The sequence below is a fragment of the Bactrocera oleae genome, chromosome 6 (genome assembly GCF_042242935.1).
Source record: "Bactrocera oleae isolate idBacOlea1 chromosome 6, idBacOlea1, whole genome shotgun sequence".
Classification (NCBI taxonomy): domain Eukaryota; kingdom Metazoa; phylum Arthropoda; class Insecta; order Diptera; family Tephritidae; genus Bactrocera; species Bactrocera oleae.
Window position 1 is genome coordinate 28,600,743 of NC_091540.1, and position 17,882 is coordinate 28,618,624.

The following is a 17,882-nucleotide window of genomic DNA, read 5'->3' on the forward strand; positions in this document are numbered from 1 at the left end:
TGAATAGCCGACGAATATTCACTCCTCGGCGCGCGAGTCAAAGTTTCCTTTTGCATTATTTCTATTAAGTATAAACGCTTAGTACATACCCGGTATGACACGATGTTGAATGTAACCGTATTCACCGCTTTAGCCTAAAATAATGAAGGTGCACTCGCAGACTTCATCATACACCTGGACATATCAACAATAGGTATTTTTTTACGCGAACTTCTACCATAGTGTACATTTTACCAACACCACATATTTTTGTCGAACAATTATTTGCTAAACTTAATTCGTTACTACACTTAAGTAGCGTCGCTTTTCTAGCTCGCCCTTTAGTTTGGAATGTCGATTCCAATTTTGACCAAACTTCACATGCACTACTACACTCCGAAATAAGCCCTAGCTCTGCTGGTACCATCGCCAACGTGATGTCTTTTGATCAACAATTTTCCACGTGGATTGACGTGGATTAACTCAGCAACAGTGCATTGATGAACTTAATTAAATTTTGGGCGATAAATCTCCATGAAGGATCAGTATTTATCGATGGTATGGTGAATTCAATCGAGGTTGTAGGGTCTGCCCTTAAGCAGCATTGTCACCGTTTCGTCCATCGATATGTCAACCTCCACTTAAAACCCAACTATTTACAATTTATAAAAATTGTTCTCCCGCTTGCTCTGATAGTCGTTGCAACACTCAATCCCAGCTTAGATAATCAAATACTCTCTTAAAGTCAACAAAAATGCCAAAGACACATGGAAAATAACCCTCCCACATAAACTAATCATAAATGTCCTCCAAGTATTCCGGAATGAACATCCACAAGCTCTTGCACATCTCTCCGTTCAGAGCGTCAAAACCTGGGAACACGTGGAATCTAACCCTCCGACACGCACTTATCATAAATGGCTGGGACAGCCTCTCAGAATTTGGCCGTTGAGTGCCTTGAAGCTTTCGCCTCAATCGCCAGACAGTCCTCCTTTTCGAGGTTAACTCACGCGTCCACCACTTGATATTCCTAACCATAAAACTTTCACATTTTTAAGAATAGCAGTGATGTTGGTATGGGATTGCATTTTTTCTGGTATATTTATGGTACTTTTAATTTTTGGCACAACAAGGAAATGTTGTGGGGTACGTACATTTATGTTTTTTTTTATGGATACGCCAAAGGTGGGTGTAAATCTTTCAAAGATACCATCAATTATGCCCGATTCACTGTACAATAAAAAGTACATTATATACAATAATGCGAAACTACTTATTATTAATTATATCAATGGAACGTGGTAGTAGCGGTTTCCCTAGTTTCTCAGATAGTATTGGTCTTTCATTTCGGAAACGAACACATTTTACAACGAGGTAATTTACCGTTTCAATGTAATTTTCAAAGTTCACCTCGCCGGGTTCACGCATAATTCACTCTTGAATATTGGGTATCAGAGAGTGGCTCCCCTTTTCTTTACTTGACTCATTCCACCTTTTCTGCCATTGAGCGAGGCACTTCTCGTAGATTTTTTAAAGTTCTTGAGCACACTGGTTGGATGTTTTGACGTGTCGAATGTCACGCACTAGTGAACAACGCAATGCTGCTATGTCTACGGGTAGTCTACCTGAGAAAACGCATAGCACGTTCTTAGTGATGCTAGTCTGTGTTTTGAGACCAATCATCTCTTATAAGAACTGTATTTGGTTGCTGGTAGCCAAACTGTTGCCGCATACAAAATTATTGAGTTACTGACACATTTAAGAGCTTTGGGTATTATCCTTTCGACTGCCGACACAGCCCGCGCCGCTTTGATATGGGTGGCGATTAGGTGCTGTTTGAATGAGAGTCTGTGTTCCAGGATGACTCCGAAGTATTTGAGGTGAAGGCTCGATTTTATGGTGTGCCCATCAATGCTGATCTCAATCATTTCAACTTTCTTTCGACTACTCATTAGCACCACTTTTTGTGCCTAGTTCTAGGTCGACGGTCTCTAGCCAGTTTTTAATTTTATGGCTTCACTACAATTGTTCTTCGCTTTATTTAGAGTTTTCGCTACGACTACGACTGCGATATCGTCCGCGTATCCTACTATTTTTACTGTACCCGGCTCCGCAGCTCTTAGAACTGCGTCATACATTATGTTCCACAAGACAGGACCAAGAACTGATCCCTGTGGGACATGGCCAGTAACTTTTTATGGTTCGGGAACATGTTCAGTATCGTAAACCAGAACTCTGTCTTCGAAATAGCTTGTCACAATTCGACAAAGGTAATCCGGGACCTTTAGCTCTTTCAGGGCCCTTAAAATTAGCGTCCATTTGGTCGATTTGAAGGCGTTCTTTAATGTCGATAGGGAGTTCTTCCATTTACATATCTGTGTGACTGTATATGATGTATAAATTTACAATTTCGCGGGCTTGGTTTGGAGAGTCCAATTATCAAATTATTATGTTGTAATACATACCCTTAAATTACGATAAAATATTCAGCAGTATTAATTGTTTACTTTGGTTAGACGTGAAAATTATAATAATGATTAGAAAGAAATTATAATAATGATGTTCGTGAATTCCTGGTCAAAAGCAATACTAACTATATATACTTTATAACGAGGCCCCACCCTCCATATTCGCCAGACAGGGCTCCGTGTGACTTTTCCCTATTTCCAAAAATTAAGAGAACCTTAAGGAGCCGTTGTTTTACAAGCATAGAAGACATTAAAAGTGCATGCTAGAAGAGCTAAAGGCTACCCAAAAGATCGAGTTTGAGACGTGTTTCGACGATTGGAAGCCTACAAGTGCAACTCGCTACTACGATCCCCTATACCAAATGACAGTTTTATATCTTAATTGGTTCAGTTATGCCACTTTATAGATTTTCGTTAAATGGCGTTTTGTGGTCGTAGCAATAGTCCAGTATCCTACGTGCAATTGTTTTGGGTTTATGAAAAAAATCTACCAGAGAATGAGAAATCATTACATTAGTTCTGAAGCGGTATCATTCATTTTCAGCGCTAAACCACATAATGTTTAAGAAAACATGTCCACTTAATTTCGCTAAAATATCAAACCTTTTATGGTCAATACAAAGGGCATGGCTTCATACATTTTCGACATTAAACCATAGTATTTCCAATAATTTACATTCATTTAATTTGGTTAAGATATTTTACATATTGGCTTGTATATGCGGTATAGCTAAAGGCAATCTTGGGAGCCAGAGGAATTTTGGATCCGATTATATAAATATTTGGCATATATTCGGAAAAAAGTAGAACACAGGCACAGGGGCCCACATATTTGGTATCTAGGGTCTAGAAGATCGATGGTCTCATTTCGGAAACCACTGAGATGAAGTACGTTCCCATAATTACAATGGTGCTTTATTTAGATACTGTAAATTGAAAAAATAGTATGGAATTTAAATTTGTGCTATGAGGGAAGTAAGGGTTCGTATAGTCCGATTCCACCCATTTTCACAATGACATATAAGAATGTCGCGTTCATGTTATGTACCATTTGGTTAAAATTTTTCGAGGATTTAGCTTAAAAAGTTAGCGTTGCCATCATTTAATTGTTACAGCTGTAGTGAGTTGTGAAAAATGTTTTACCCACAGGGAGGGGCACCGGTTCGATTGTAGCAGCAAATTACACTTTTTTTGTATTCATTGTTGGCTTAATTATAACGCTTTGTAAGCTTTCGATTATCGGCACTTTATGAGCGCGACATCAGTCTAATTTTACCCATCTGCTATATCAACTTCCTTAGAGTGGCTGGGAACACGTGTACCAAATTTGATCACGTTATCTAAGAAAGCAGCTTCAAAAAAGCAAACAGCAGGAGGCGAAATGATTTTGTCTGGTTAAGCAAGGAAAATATCACGAAAATTAGCTGCTACCTGACACCGAGCGATCCTCTCTCAGATTTCCTAGCAAAGCTCGATGCCATAGAGGACGCCGCGCATCACACAAACCGTCACTTAAATATAGCCGGAGATTTCAACGGCAAGGCCATGGAATGGGGTACACCGACAACAAATTCGAGATTACGCAAAATCCTTGCCATGACAGCTAGATTGGGACTTATCGTTGCCAACAGAGGATCCGAAAAAATTTTCAGGAGACCAGGATGCAACGAAACAACCCCCGATTATTCGTTAGTGTCTGAAGGATTCGCAAATCAGCTACGCGAATGGAAAGGGCTAGAAGACTACACAGGTAGTTATCACCAATACATATACTACCTCATAGGTCCACATGAAAGTCAAACAACAACTACAAGTAAAAGAAAAGGACCACGTAAATGGAAAGTTTCCAAGCCAGACTCAGAAAAGCTCTTCGCGAGCATAGACAAAACCCCACCTTTCTAAATGACCTCTTCACCATTTCAATTCACATCCACATTAACTAACCTACTTACCATACATTCCACATCACTACACCTTGCACCAATACGCACACAAATACAACATCACCACGATCACACCACCATGAAGACATCAACAAATATATAAGGAACTAAAAAAAGGATCCCGTTCGCTTTTTAGCATCGATTCGGTTAGGACTCACATATCATCTTTCGCCTTCCCCACATTCGAAAACAAAAAAACAAGGTGCAGTGACATTTATTGAAAAAAAAAAAATAAAAAAAAAAAAGTGAAGTACCATATAAAGAAAATATATGTACATATATATACATACATAAATATACAAAAAGTGAAGTTGAGAGTTGAGGGACCGAACATATACACATTCACATACATGTATGGCAAAACATATTAAATGTGCCAAAAAACAAAATCATAAAATCAAAAACTACTTAAACTCAAAAACAAACGGGCGCGCAAAAAACAAAAAAATTAAAACGGGCGCGAAACCCAAACAAAAAAAACATTAATAATAATAAAAATCGGGCGCGATATTAACAACAACAATATACTAACGCAGCAAAAACACAGGGAGAGGGCTGCATAACAGGCATCGGATCATCTGGAGTTTAGGAGAGAAGGAAGGAAACAGAAAACCTAAAAAAAACCAAAACCATACAATAATATATACATACATTCTCCCCAAAAACCCCTAGAGGCGAGACGAAGTAAGTGTATCGTTTTCATTTTTTTATTAATTATATATGTATGTTTGTTAATCCTGTATACTGTTAAAACTAGAAATATCAATTTTAACAGGTTGAAAAAACGGGTACAGGAAACGTTAACGGAAAATATATGAAGAAAAAAAAGGAACTAAAAATTTTAGTACTAAATGCTTATATTTTTCCTAACGTTAACGGAAAATTCCAAAAAACCGATATACCAAAAAAATCCGGAAAATATACTTATATAATACTTATATTTCCAAATATGTATATATATATATTATATTATATTATATTATATTATCAAATTATTGCTTGCCTTAACTTATGCGCTTTCATTTGTATATACAAGTATATATATATATCGTTTTCATTTTTTTATTAATTATATATGTATGTTTGTTAATCCTGTATACTGTTAAAACTAGAAATATTCATTTTAACAGGTTGAAAAAACGGGTACAGGAAACGTTAACGGAAAATATATGAAGAAAAAAAGGAACTAAAAATTTTAGTACTAAATGCTTATATTTTTCCTAACAAAAAACCGATATACCAAAAAAATCCGGAAAATATACTTATATAATACTTATATTTCCATATATGTATATATATATATTATATTATATTATATTATATTATCAAATTATTGCTTGCCTTAACTTATGCGCTTTCATTTGTATATACAAGTATATATATAATATATACACAACAATCACAAAAAAAAATTTCAAGTATTTAAATTTCATGACATTTCATCTATTGGAAGTGAAGTTTTTGAATTTTAAGTGTCAGTATGTTTTTGTCATCGGTGCGAAAATGAGCTTCGAACAAAGAGCCAACATTAAATTTTGTTTTTTAAATTGGTAAAACTTTTACCGAAACGTTTCAATTGATGAAACAAGTTTATGGCCGAAACTCAAAAAATCGCGCCTGGAGAAGTCAAAAGTGAAAGATAAAACTATTTGTTCTGTCTTTTTTTTTTAAGTCCTGTTTACTTTGGAACGCACCTTGAATTTACGTACATTCGAATATATTAACATAAGCGCAGTCGGTACCTGCGTATTATAACTTTTTTTACACTTTTCTCTCAAGCCGAAAATATAACGCGTTCACATTCATACGTATACACATTTGTACATACGATCTGAATATGGTCGTATACCCAATATACAGAGGGTAAAATTACATATTTTTTAATTCATTTATTCGTTTAAAAATCGGTTATTTTGAAACTAATTAAGCGGAGCGATTAAATTATACTATCAAATAAATAACTTATTCCATAAACAAACAAAAAATTGCTAAAAAATTAATTAAATAAAAATATCTCTTCATTCCATTTTAGCATATGCCCCGCAATATCCCTTGTTCTTGCAAACAAAAACAAGCAGTATTGCGCACAAATAATTCGAGCATGCCTAGTTACAAAGTGTATTGATCTCTTTAACGAGCTCTCAATTGCATAAGTACATAAATATATACCTACAAGTCCACGCACGGATGTAGGGGTATGTAGCCCTAAATAAGGACATAAAAACGATAAATAAATAAAAGTTCGATTGTTAATACATTAAAAAATAAATACGACCGGTAACTATAAAAACTAAATCCGCGTAACAAAGAGTTCGCGGTTATACATACATACGGAATTTAAAATTAATTTTTTCGAAAAAAAAAATATATTTACTTAAAAGAGTTTCGTTATATACGAGCATATAGCTTGAATCTGGTCGGCACTGAGGAATTTTAAATTTATTTCAATCTTTTCTAAATGAGCTCAGATTCAAAAGAATCCAAAACAGTCTCTAAAAGTACCCAAAATTATTTCTGAAGAAAAACTCCATATACACCTGCAGAAGCTACACGATCAAAGCAAGGTGCTACATAGCAAAAACGAGTGAAAGATATTTCATACACCAAATTTATCTCTGAGAGTGACAGTCTAATACGATACTGCACTCGATTTTCATCTTCGCCGATTCAGGACAATTCTGAATCGATATTAGAAATCAAAAAGGGAAATCTTATTAATTTTTGGACACGTCTCCAATCTGCATATGACGCAGGAGTAGAATCTGACGGCTCTGATCTACCTGAAAATTTTAAATCCTCGGCCAGCTTAGACCAGTTTGAAGAAACAAAAGCAATGATTTCGGATCAATTAAAATGAATTAAAGCAATTGCACCTACTCCATATCCGAGAGTAGAGCTGTCATAAATTGATTGTCAAGAGTCAAATTCAGGCATCCATCTCAAGGTGCCCGCAGATGATACAGAAATCTTTCATGGTGGTTATGAACTATGGCCGTCCTTCCGGAACATGTTTACAGCCGTATACATAAACCACTCAAATTATCAAATGCACAAAAATTGTATCACCTCCGATACAAAACGAAAGGTCAAGCAGGCGTCATAGTCAAACAGCTCGCACTGGATGACGATAATTTTTAACTGGCTTGGTAAGCTCTAAAAGCAAGATACGAAAATGAAAGAATATTGGTCGATAAGCAAGTAACGATACTAATTAACTTGCCTGAAATTCAGAAAGAAACAAGTGAAGAATTTATAACACTACAATCCACTGTTTCTAATTGTTTGTCGGTTCTATCGACACAAAATATTCCCACAGGCAGCTAGGACCCTATTCTGCTAAATATTATATATGCACCGCAGCCTTACCAGAAAAATCGTCACTTTTGTGGGAGAAATCGCTCTCATCCCAGAAAAAATGCCCAATGTGGCAGCAAATGAAAGAATTTCTAACTACCTAGTATGAAATAGCAGAAAGGGTAGACAAAAAACTAGTTAGAACTAATAACGTTCCAGAAGCAACAACAATTTAAATAGAAGCTTTTTTGAAAATCAATCGTTCACATCTTAACAGTATAAACAAACGTCATGCGAACTGTGTACAGGGCATAACCTCAAATCTTGCGGGAAATTCATAACATTAAAATTGCCGATAGGAACAATTCTGAGAACAACAAAAACTTTGCACAAACTGCTTGTCACGTGAGCATACTCTAAAAGAGTGTGAAAGCCGCAAAAGACATCATTCAGTGTTACATATCACAAAATTTTCCAGCTCACCTCACATTAATCATAAAATGACTTTGGGATTAATTGCAACAGCAAATCCCGAAATACGAAATCCCGAAAATTGCCAAGAAACACCATGCTGCTCAAAGACATTAAAAACTCAAACGCTAAACAGCGAAAACCAAAGTAGGGTACTACTACCCACAGCAGTGGTCTCCATCGAACTCCGAGGTGAACTGTTTAAACTTAGGGCCTCAAAGATCACAACGATCTCTTATAGCGTCTAGGGCACAAAATAGGTTACAACTGCCATTCTACCTGCCTCATCACGCAGTAGTAAAGCCAGATAAAAAAACAACAAAAGTCACAGTGGTCTTCAATGCCTCAAGATTCACTAGCTCAGGAAATTCCCTAAATGATATTCTTTTTACGGGACCCACACTCCAACCAGATTTAATGCTTCTCATATTAAATTGGCGTCTATTCACCTTGAGAAAATGTATCGACTATAAATTAAAAACAGTTACCTTTGGCATCAACTGTGCTCCATATTAAGCCATTCGAACACTGCACGAATTGGCAGAAAACACAAAGTCAGAATTTCCTCTGGCAACCGAAGTGTTAAAAACTCAAACGTATGTAGACGATATCCTGTCTGGAAGTCACAGTCGTTCACAAGCATACGAGTCACTAGCACAAGTGACACAAGCCCTCAAAACCGCAGGGCTTCTGTTAAAAAAGATAACGGCGAAATCCCTAATATCTTAAAGGACATACCTAAAGAAAATCAGTTGGACACTAGTTTCCTTAAATTCGAAAAGGAAAGTACAACAAAAACTCTGGGGGTACAATGGAATGCGATATCTGACCAGTTTTCACATACTAAAGAATCAATATCAGCGTTATCAGTCATAACAAAACGCCAAATTTTATCCTCTGTAGCAAAACATTTCGACCCCGCAGGATGGCTTTCGACAATTATGATATAAGCCAAAATCCTAATACAAAAATTATGGTTAGATGGAACCGATTGGGATGAACAAGTAAAACCACAGAGCACAAAGTCGAACTACACGGCTTCTGTGACGTCTCTGAAAAGGCATATTGCGCAACGATATATGTTCGCTCTCAAAGCGACACTGCGACCACAAGCAACTTACTAGTAACAAAAGCAAAAGTAGCTCCTGTACAGACAATAAGTCTACCACGACTTAAACTGTGTCAAGCGCTACTACTAGCAAAACTAGTATCCATGATGCGAATGCAAGTTCATGGAGCGACTCAAAACTAAACATAACCTCTTAATATTCCCAATGCGATACATTGACGCACCTAGGCTTACAAAAAGCAAAAGTACTTCAGCCGCGATATATCACTATCGAGAGAATCAAAAACTTTTGATAAGAGAAGTCCCCACTTAGTTCTAAACCTATTCCTCGACACGAAAGGTCTTCTTCGTGTGAATGGTCGGCTTGTCAATTCAAGCCTAACGTATAACGAACGCCATCCCATAATTGTACCAGAAAAGTCTCGACTTGTCACATTACTCATCAGTTATATCCACTTATAAATGCTTCATGCCGAACATCGCCTTATGCAACATATGGTCCGCCAGGAATTCACATTCCCTGACTTAATCCCCATATAAGAGGTGCACTTTCTTGTGGAAAATCTGCACCACGCATAAGCAAAAGATGCGAACACAGATTATGGCAGCACTTCCCCGGAACGCTGCAACTTTGCTCTGCCTTTCTCCATCACAGGTGTCGATTTTGCTGGGCCTTTTCAAATAAAGGCGTCCATGTTAAGGTGTCCCACTCTGATGAAAGGCTATGCGGCTGTCTTTGTCTGTTTTTCGACAAAAGCAGTGCACCTTGAGCTTTGTACTAATCTGACAAAGGAGGCCTTCCTTGCGGCATTTGCTCGCTTCATCGCACGACGCGGCTTTCCAACGAAGATAATGAGGAACAATGGTAAGACATTTATCGGCGCTCAACGAGCCCCCAAAAAACAATTGTGTGCACTTTATTAAACAAATCTCACCTGAGATTGTAAAAAAGTACGCGCCCCAAGGCATTAATTGGCAATTTATCCCTCCAAGCGCTCCTCATATGGGTGGTTTATGGGAATAAGCTGTAAAAAGCTTCAAATTCTGCTTCAAGAGAGTAGCTGGAAATTACAAATTTAATTACGAAGAATTCACAACATTTTTAATTCGAATTGAAGCCGTTCACAATTAACGGCCTCTTACAATCCATTCGCAAGATCCCTCCGATTTCACAGCCTTAACTCCTGGGCATTTTCTCAACGGAACACCCATTCTGGCCATAGCTGAGCCAGGCCTGAAGTCGCTATCCGTATTAAATTGCTGGGAAAGAATTAAAACTCTCCATCACGATTTCAACCGCCGATGTAAAGAAGAATACATAAAGGATCTCCACAATAGATACCGTTGGAAGACCCCTGAACAAGCGCCAAAACTTGGAGATTGTGTCATCATCCATGATGATTGTCTACCTCCTACCGAATGGCGAATTGGGCGCATAGAAAAGCTACATTACGGCTCCAACGGTCACATACGAGTTGTTGATCTGCGTACGCAAAGCTGAATGCTAACCAGACCGCTCGTGAAGCTATGCTTTCTACCAGCCGCCGATAATAGGGACAAAGCAATTCGCCAACAATTAACCGATACTACCGCAATACAATAAAATAATCAAATCAAGAAGAAAAAACCGAAAAACTCGTTAATAACCGTTAAAAATAACAAATAACTAATAAAAAATTGTCGATCAATACGACGACCCATTCATGCCACATAGCGTGGCACGATCATCCATATAGTTTATATGACAAATCTACATAATCAAACAACTCTTATATACAGATTAACATGGATGTGGATACGCCAATGACTCCAACGCCAACTCTGCGGTCGGCTACCAACGTGCCACGCACCGGGCCTTCAACAACGCTCGAACTGCAGCTGCAACTACCCCTGCAACAGCACCTGCAATGACGCCGGTATCAGCACCAGCTCCTCGTGGGAGGCACATCGGATATGATGTCCCATATGTCGGCGCCCATACTGCCTGCAACATTGTGGGATTCCTAGAGGTATGCGACCGTTGCAACGACGGCAAGTTGCCCAGACACAAGGGCATTGTTTAAACTGCCTATCGCATACGCATGGGTCTCAAGAGTGTGAGTCCACGGGTCTGTGCCAAATTCGCAGCAGACCACATCACAAGCTAATTCATCGCACCTCGAGGCGTGACGTTGGTCGGCCACCTGCCCTTCTCGTGCGGTACACCCGCGGAATGGAACATCAATACGGCGTCGACAGCCTAGACTGCAACAACGTCGTTCCACGGGTCTGAGCAGCGTTGAGGCAACGCTACAACAGCTGCAGCGACTACTATTCTAATCATTTGCCTAGGGGGGCCGGAATGGCTAAATGACCTCTCAGTCCCCCCTCACCATAAGACACTGTCACATCACATCAATTCACATCCACACCACCACTCCTACTTACAATAAATTGCACATCACTACACCAAGCACCAACACGCACATAAATACAACATCACCACGATCACACCACCCTGAATACATCAACAGATATATAGGGGACTAAACAAAGAATCCCGTTCGCTTTGTAGTATCAATTCGCTTAGGACGCACATTGCATCTTTCGCCTTCCCTTAATTCGATTCGGTTATTTATTAACGCTTTTACGGTGAGTGAAGAAAAAAGATTAGTGGTTAAAACACCACCAAAGTAACCCAGCTAGGTTTATTGCCAAAGAAAGACTGAGCAGCATCACAGAGGCATGTAAGGCAGCAATGCCCAAAAAAAAGGCGGGCATCCAAAGAAAGCAGTTTATTGGTGGACGGACGAAATACGAAATTTGAGACAAACTTTCCTGCGTAAAAGACGACGATATACAAGGGCTAGAAGGAGAAGTAGAAACGAAATGGAAGAGCATAAGGAATATAAAGCTGCGAAAACTGAGAAGACATAGAAAGATAAATGGGAAGAGCGACGTAGCGGCATATACAAAAATCCGTTGGATCTCGAATACAAGATCGTAATGAAAAAACACGGTGCGAAACAGTCCATTCTAGAGTTAAATGCTGCTGTCATAAAGCACATCGTACCACCAGAGTATACGCAAGAGACCTTATGGCCACCTGCCACTTTGGAGAAAATGAGCACGGCCGCAAGCACTTTAAAGACCAAAAAAGCCCCGGCCCTGACGGAATACCGGTGGAATTGATAAAGTTAACCGCCGCAAAACGCCCCAATTATTGTTATCGATAAATAGAAGTATGCAAGAGACAACATCTGACCTCTGGTAAGTAAGGGCAAAGGAGACCCAGAAACACCATCAGTATACAGACCTCTGGGCATGCTAGATACAGCAGGAAAGCTACTAGAAAGACTATTGAAACCTCACAAAATAGTCGCCATGTACAACGCTGGTGGTCTATCAGAGCGATAACATGGCTCTAGACTAGGCAGGTCCACCATTAGAGTCCTTGAGAACGTCATGCGCAGCGTGAAGGAAGCCCGCCGAAAGAACAACTTCTCGAGGCCAATAGTCCTCCTCGCAACAATAAATATATGCATTAAATAACGCAAAGTGGATAAATATGATAGATGCACTAGAAAGCCTATTGAAAACGCCCCCTACTAGATGAAAATGATACGAAGCGATCTTAAAGGCAGGGAACTGCTATACGATACAAGTGATGGCCTTCGAAGAAAAAAATCACTTCCAGAGTAGTGCAGAGATCCATACTTGGACCAGACCTATGGAACGCCAGGTACGACGGAATTTTAAACGTCGAAATGCCAGACGAGTGTTACCTCGTTATGTACGCGGCCGAGTTCGCCGCCGTCATAACAGCTGGTAACACCGAAATAGCTAGACGCAAACTAACACAAGTCATGCTGCGAAAACAGACATGGTTGGACTCACATGGCCTTAGTCTAGCCGCGGAAAAAACCGAGCTAATCCGGCTCTTTAGGAAACACGTCCCACGGGAGGTGAACATGCAAGTTCGTTCGGAAACCATACAAAAAACGAAAATCCTAAAATACGTAAGTATAAGAATGGACAACAAACTGACGTACTGGGCTCAAATTCAGCATGCTATTAAATGAAGTGAGTGTGAGAGTAGTGAACTATGGGCCGATACACTAAACGTGAAACATAGACAGAAAAAGCTTGCTAAGGTGCAGAGGACAGCAGCCGTGAGAGTCGCCTCGGCTTACCGCACTGTATCCGAATCCGCAGTGCTAGTGATAAGCAGCGTCATCCCAACCCCTACTCGCAAAGGATAGAAGACAACTCTGGTTATGGTTATGGAAGAAAAATGGAACGGAAAAACACATGCCAGCAAGACAACAAGCATGGAAGAAAACACTCGAACTCTGGCAAAATCGGTGGACAAGGGAACGCAAAGGATAATGGACCGTCAAATTGATCAAAGATGTAGAGATATGACACAGTATAAAACAAGGCGAAGTCAACTACTATTTAGCACAGATTCTCTCCACCCACGGGTATTTCCGAAAATACTTGTACAACATGGGAAAAGCCGAGAGCCCTGCATGTATTTACGGAGACGAACCACTTGGTGATGCAAAACATACCTTCTTTAAGTGCCATCGATGGATTGAAGATTGGAGAAGTTTATAGGTCAAAGCTGGATAGCTTAACACGGAAAACCTAATATTAAAAATGATAGCTAACGACAAAAACTGGCAGAAAATTTCCTCATACGTGGAACATTTAATACGCATTAAGAAAAGAGACATGAACGCGGATCATCCGACCAATTCCACACAATAGGAGAGAGTCAGCCTGATGCTGGATACAAAACTTTAGGCATCCCTGGACGCAGGGAGAGTAGAAACTGACGCGTCATGACTCCATATTGGAAATCTTGCCCTGAAGTAATGCAAAATCGGACCTAGGGCAAAAGGAAATCCATGATAGAAGAGAGGAGTGTTTTAGTGGGTATACCACTCACTTAGGATTACTATTATGGTACGAACTCATTGTAAACATTAAATTCAAATCGTCTCGGCATCTTTATTAATTCGATATATGTATCTATATAACCCTATAGCTATCTCGATTAATTTTAGATTTTTATAATTTAAAGCTCGTGCTGATTTTTAAAACAAAATATAAAAATTTTTATATATAATTCTCTTTATAAATACCTAAAACGGATTAGATGATATTTTGAAAATCAGAAAAGATTGTAAACTTCCACACATTTCCAGTATAAATATATGGTAATTTTGCTTCAGTTATACATACTTATGTTATTGGAACAGCAGAAACTTGCACTTATTTCCCAAAAAACTGGAATTATAAGAAATTTAAGGGTATTTATAGTACTTCCACTTCTTTTTTTATCAAAACTGTACCAGGTCAACTCCATATCTATGTATCAGTAGATGTAACAAATTAAGACAGAGCAATACTTCTTGGAGGTACAAATATGTTAATATATTTCAACTACGGGGTGCTAGATAAATATAACGGTAAGAAGTAATAAAGGGCTAAGTGAGTGTGCAGTTGATGCTAAATATTCTTCGAAACTGTAAGTAAATCTTTAATATGAAATCTGTTATCGTTATTAGTCTAAATTGGGAACTGTTTGTTGTAGGAATTGCCTTTAAATTAAGTTCCTTTCTATTATAAATATCGTTAAATATCAAACCCATTTATACCACATTGAACCGGACTTTCTGAAATTATTATACTTTGGCATAGATTGGGGCTACGATAATGTATGGAACGATCATTAAACTGATGCATAAAGAAGTGAATAAACTTGTCACAAATACAATAAAATTTCGCTAATTTGGCGCTAATCAGTAAGCAAATATTGCTCTTTAAATAGATTTGAACAAAACTGTATGAGGTGGTCTTATTATTATCATATTTTTTTCTTTCTCATTTTAATAGGTTGAGATTGAGAAAACCAATGCTTTCATCAAGCTTAACTAACTGTATAAGGAGGTGTCAAAAGAATTCTTTAACTTCCTTTACTCAGTTAGGGGCACCCACTTTTTGAAATTTTTTAGCCCACAGATGCCCCTCACTACTACGATCCCCTGTACCAAATTAAAGTTTTCTGTTATATCCCTTCATAAGTTTTCGATTAACGACATTTTGTGAGCGTTGATCTTCTGGTTCATATAAGAAAATAGGAATTGTAGTTATTAGAGGCTAATGTGGCTATTTTATTTATGGGGTTGGGGGTAGGCAGAGTTTTCAATAAATCGGTTTTGGTTGTTTTTTTAATTTTCTTAAAGTATAATAAGAAATATTCTCTGCATATGTGAAGTAAATATTTTTCGAGTTACTCGATAATTAGCAAAACCACTCTATAGATTTCAATTAAATTCATACAACTTTTTGAGAACATGAAAAACTAGTGCCTGATCAAGGATTTTTTAATCTCGATTTTTTATAAATAATTAACTGTTTGTTTTTTCTGGAAAATCAGGAAGAAAATCTTCCTGATGCCGCCATATTGTTAATTGAAAAAACTTCGATGATGACCTAGATTGATCTATTAATAAAACTTTGTTTTTGTCTGATTGATTTTAGAAGAAAAATCAAGGATTAATGATGGTCACTGCAAAGAGCTTTGGTTGGAACTGGATCAACATAAATAGCCATTACTTTTGAAATTATTATGTTATTTTTTTCAAATTATGTTTTTACTTTTATAAAATATAATAATGTACTGACAAAAAAAAATATTAAAAATTTAAATTTTTCATGTCTCTGACTACACCTAACCCCTTAAACCCATAAACTGAAAAGAAATCAAAGTAAAGTAAAAACCTGTATCTGGACGAATTTTGTTTAAGAGTGCAACACATGAAAATTTCAACTAATTTTGACCAGATAGATAACGTAATTTATGTCTAGAAAGGTGACTTCAAGGAGAGCGGTTTCTTTAAATAATCAAAAAGTAAATTCACTTACATCATCTGGACATCATTGCTGATATTCTCCGGAATATAATCCAAACCTGCTTGCGAGCAGCGTATAGTTTGGACGTGGCAAGTACATCCTATTGGACAATTGTTATTGCCTACCTTACCGGCGGTTTTTTCATAGATGCAACACAAAGTAAATATAATCAAAAGAGCCTTCTGCATTCTAAATTCAGAAGAATACACTAAATAAAAGTTAAGTTTTCCAACGAAAACCTTTAATGTAACAGTTTGGCTTTGAAAAGTTAATTATTGGTGGAAATTACTCAAACAAGCTCTTAATACGCCTTGGAATAAAGTGTTAATTAAAACAATATTCACTAATAATTTTTATAAGAAACTTCCTATATACATGTACGAATACAAATTTATTTGTGTGTGAAAGCACGAGACCATGTGTGTTGAAGTGAGCTGAGTTCTGATAAATTCATAGTGTACGATATATACATACATACGTACATACATTTTTAATATGTGATAAGACATATATGTACATATACGTGTATACACCGCTTAGGTTTGAAATTTTCTAATTCTTATGCACATTAGACTGGTCGAAAAATTTTTATAATCTCGCAGTATACAGTACAATTTTCTAAAAATGCATTAACTCTCTATAGAAAAATGTAAGAACCACTAAATCTCATGTCTCAGACATTACTCGACCATTATATGGGAATTCTTATGTCCCAAAAATTTTTAAATTCTATATATATAAAGTAAGAACTAATTAAGTTATTGCAGAATTAGTGCCTTAAAGTATAGAACCACTAAAAAGTGTCGAGATTGGACTGTAACCTTTCCAGCCATCAAATAACGAATATGAATACCTCAGTTCTTCTGACTTTATATCGAAAATATCGGTCAATCTGTATAATATATTAACAAGATAAAGTGGAAATCGGTTTAAACACTTCCTTTATAGTAAAAATTATTGTTATCTACTTGTATTGTATTATAATATTTCCCTGTCTTTGATCCTGAGAAATTGAGTTAGTGTTAACGCTAAACGCTAAACGCTGTTTCGGCTTAGCACTCTTTTATTTCAACCCGGGGGTTCACTGAAATCAATCAATACACACATACATATGTTCATTAATCTAATCAATGGACCAACGCGTTGTATACAATTTTAAGCCTTATTACTTGAGACTAACATCGAACAGATATTTGAAAAAATAGAACCAGAAAAGAAGCAATCAATAAGCGAATTTTGGAAAAACTAAAATTTCATGAATGCTGTAGAAAACATAAACCTTTATTGGAATGAGATAACGAAAAGATTTTTGAAAGATTTATGAATAACATTTGGCCAGATTTAAGTAAGAGCGAAGACTATTACTGAAATTATGAACCAATTCATTGAAAATGATCCAAATTTTGACATTAGTTTAAAAATTTAAGAAATAATTGTTTGGTTACAAAAAAAAACATTACTATTAAATTTAATACCTAACCAAATGTCTGTCCATCTTCCTCTAACCCCATTATTTACACGTTAAGATAGTTCCGTTTAGCACATTACGCTCTACTTTGATGGAACGTATCCTAAGCGTTAGGCGGGGTCTTACAGTATATACTGATTGTTTCCCGGTATCTATCAAATTAACTTATTGGTATACATATTTTTTTTTTAATCGGTATTATAATGCACTAAGTTTATATCGATTACGTTTAAAACATGGCAGTTATTTTTTGCGAACATTAATATTAATGATAATCACGTAAGTTC

The 17,882-nt window shown here is 37.2% G+C and overlaps 1 protein-coding gene across 2 annotated transcripts in view; it reads right to left on the reverse strand.

The window, feature by feature from the left end:
• Positions 1-16,467, reverse strand: part of LOC106620616 (peroxidasin) — an 82,820-nt gene extending 66,353 nt beyond the window's left edge. Inside the window, exon 1 of one of the 2 annotated variants that reach the window (XM_070111900.1) lies at positions 16,140-16,467. In XM_070111900.1, the coding sequence (XP_069968001.1) occupies positions 16,140-16,315 (176 nt within the window). In that variant the 5' untranslated portion in view covers positions 16,316-16,467. The remainder of the gene's footprint in view (positions 1-16,139) is intronic. The other variant, XM_036358924.2, reaches the window with a different exon arrangement.
• Between the last annotated feature and the right edge of the window lie 1,415 nt (positions 16,468-17,882).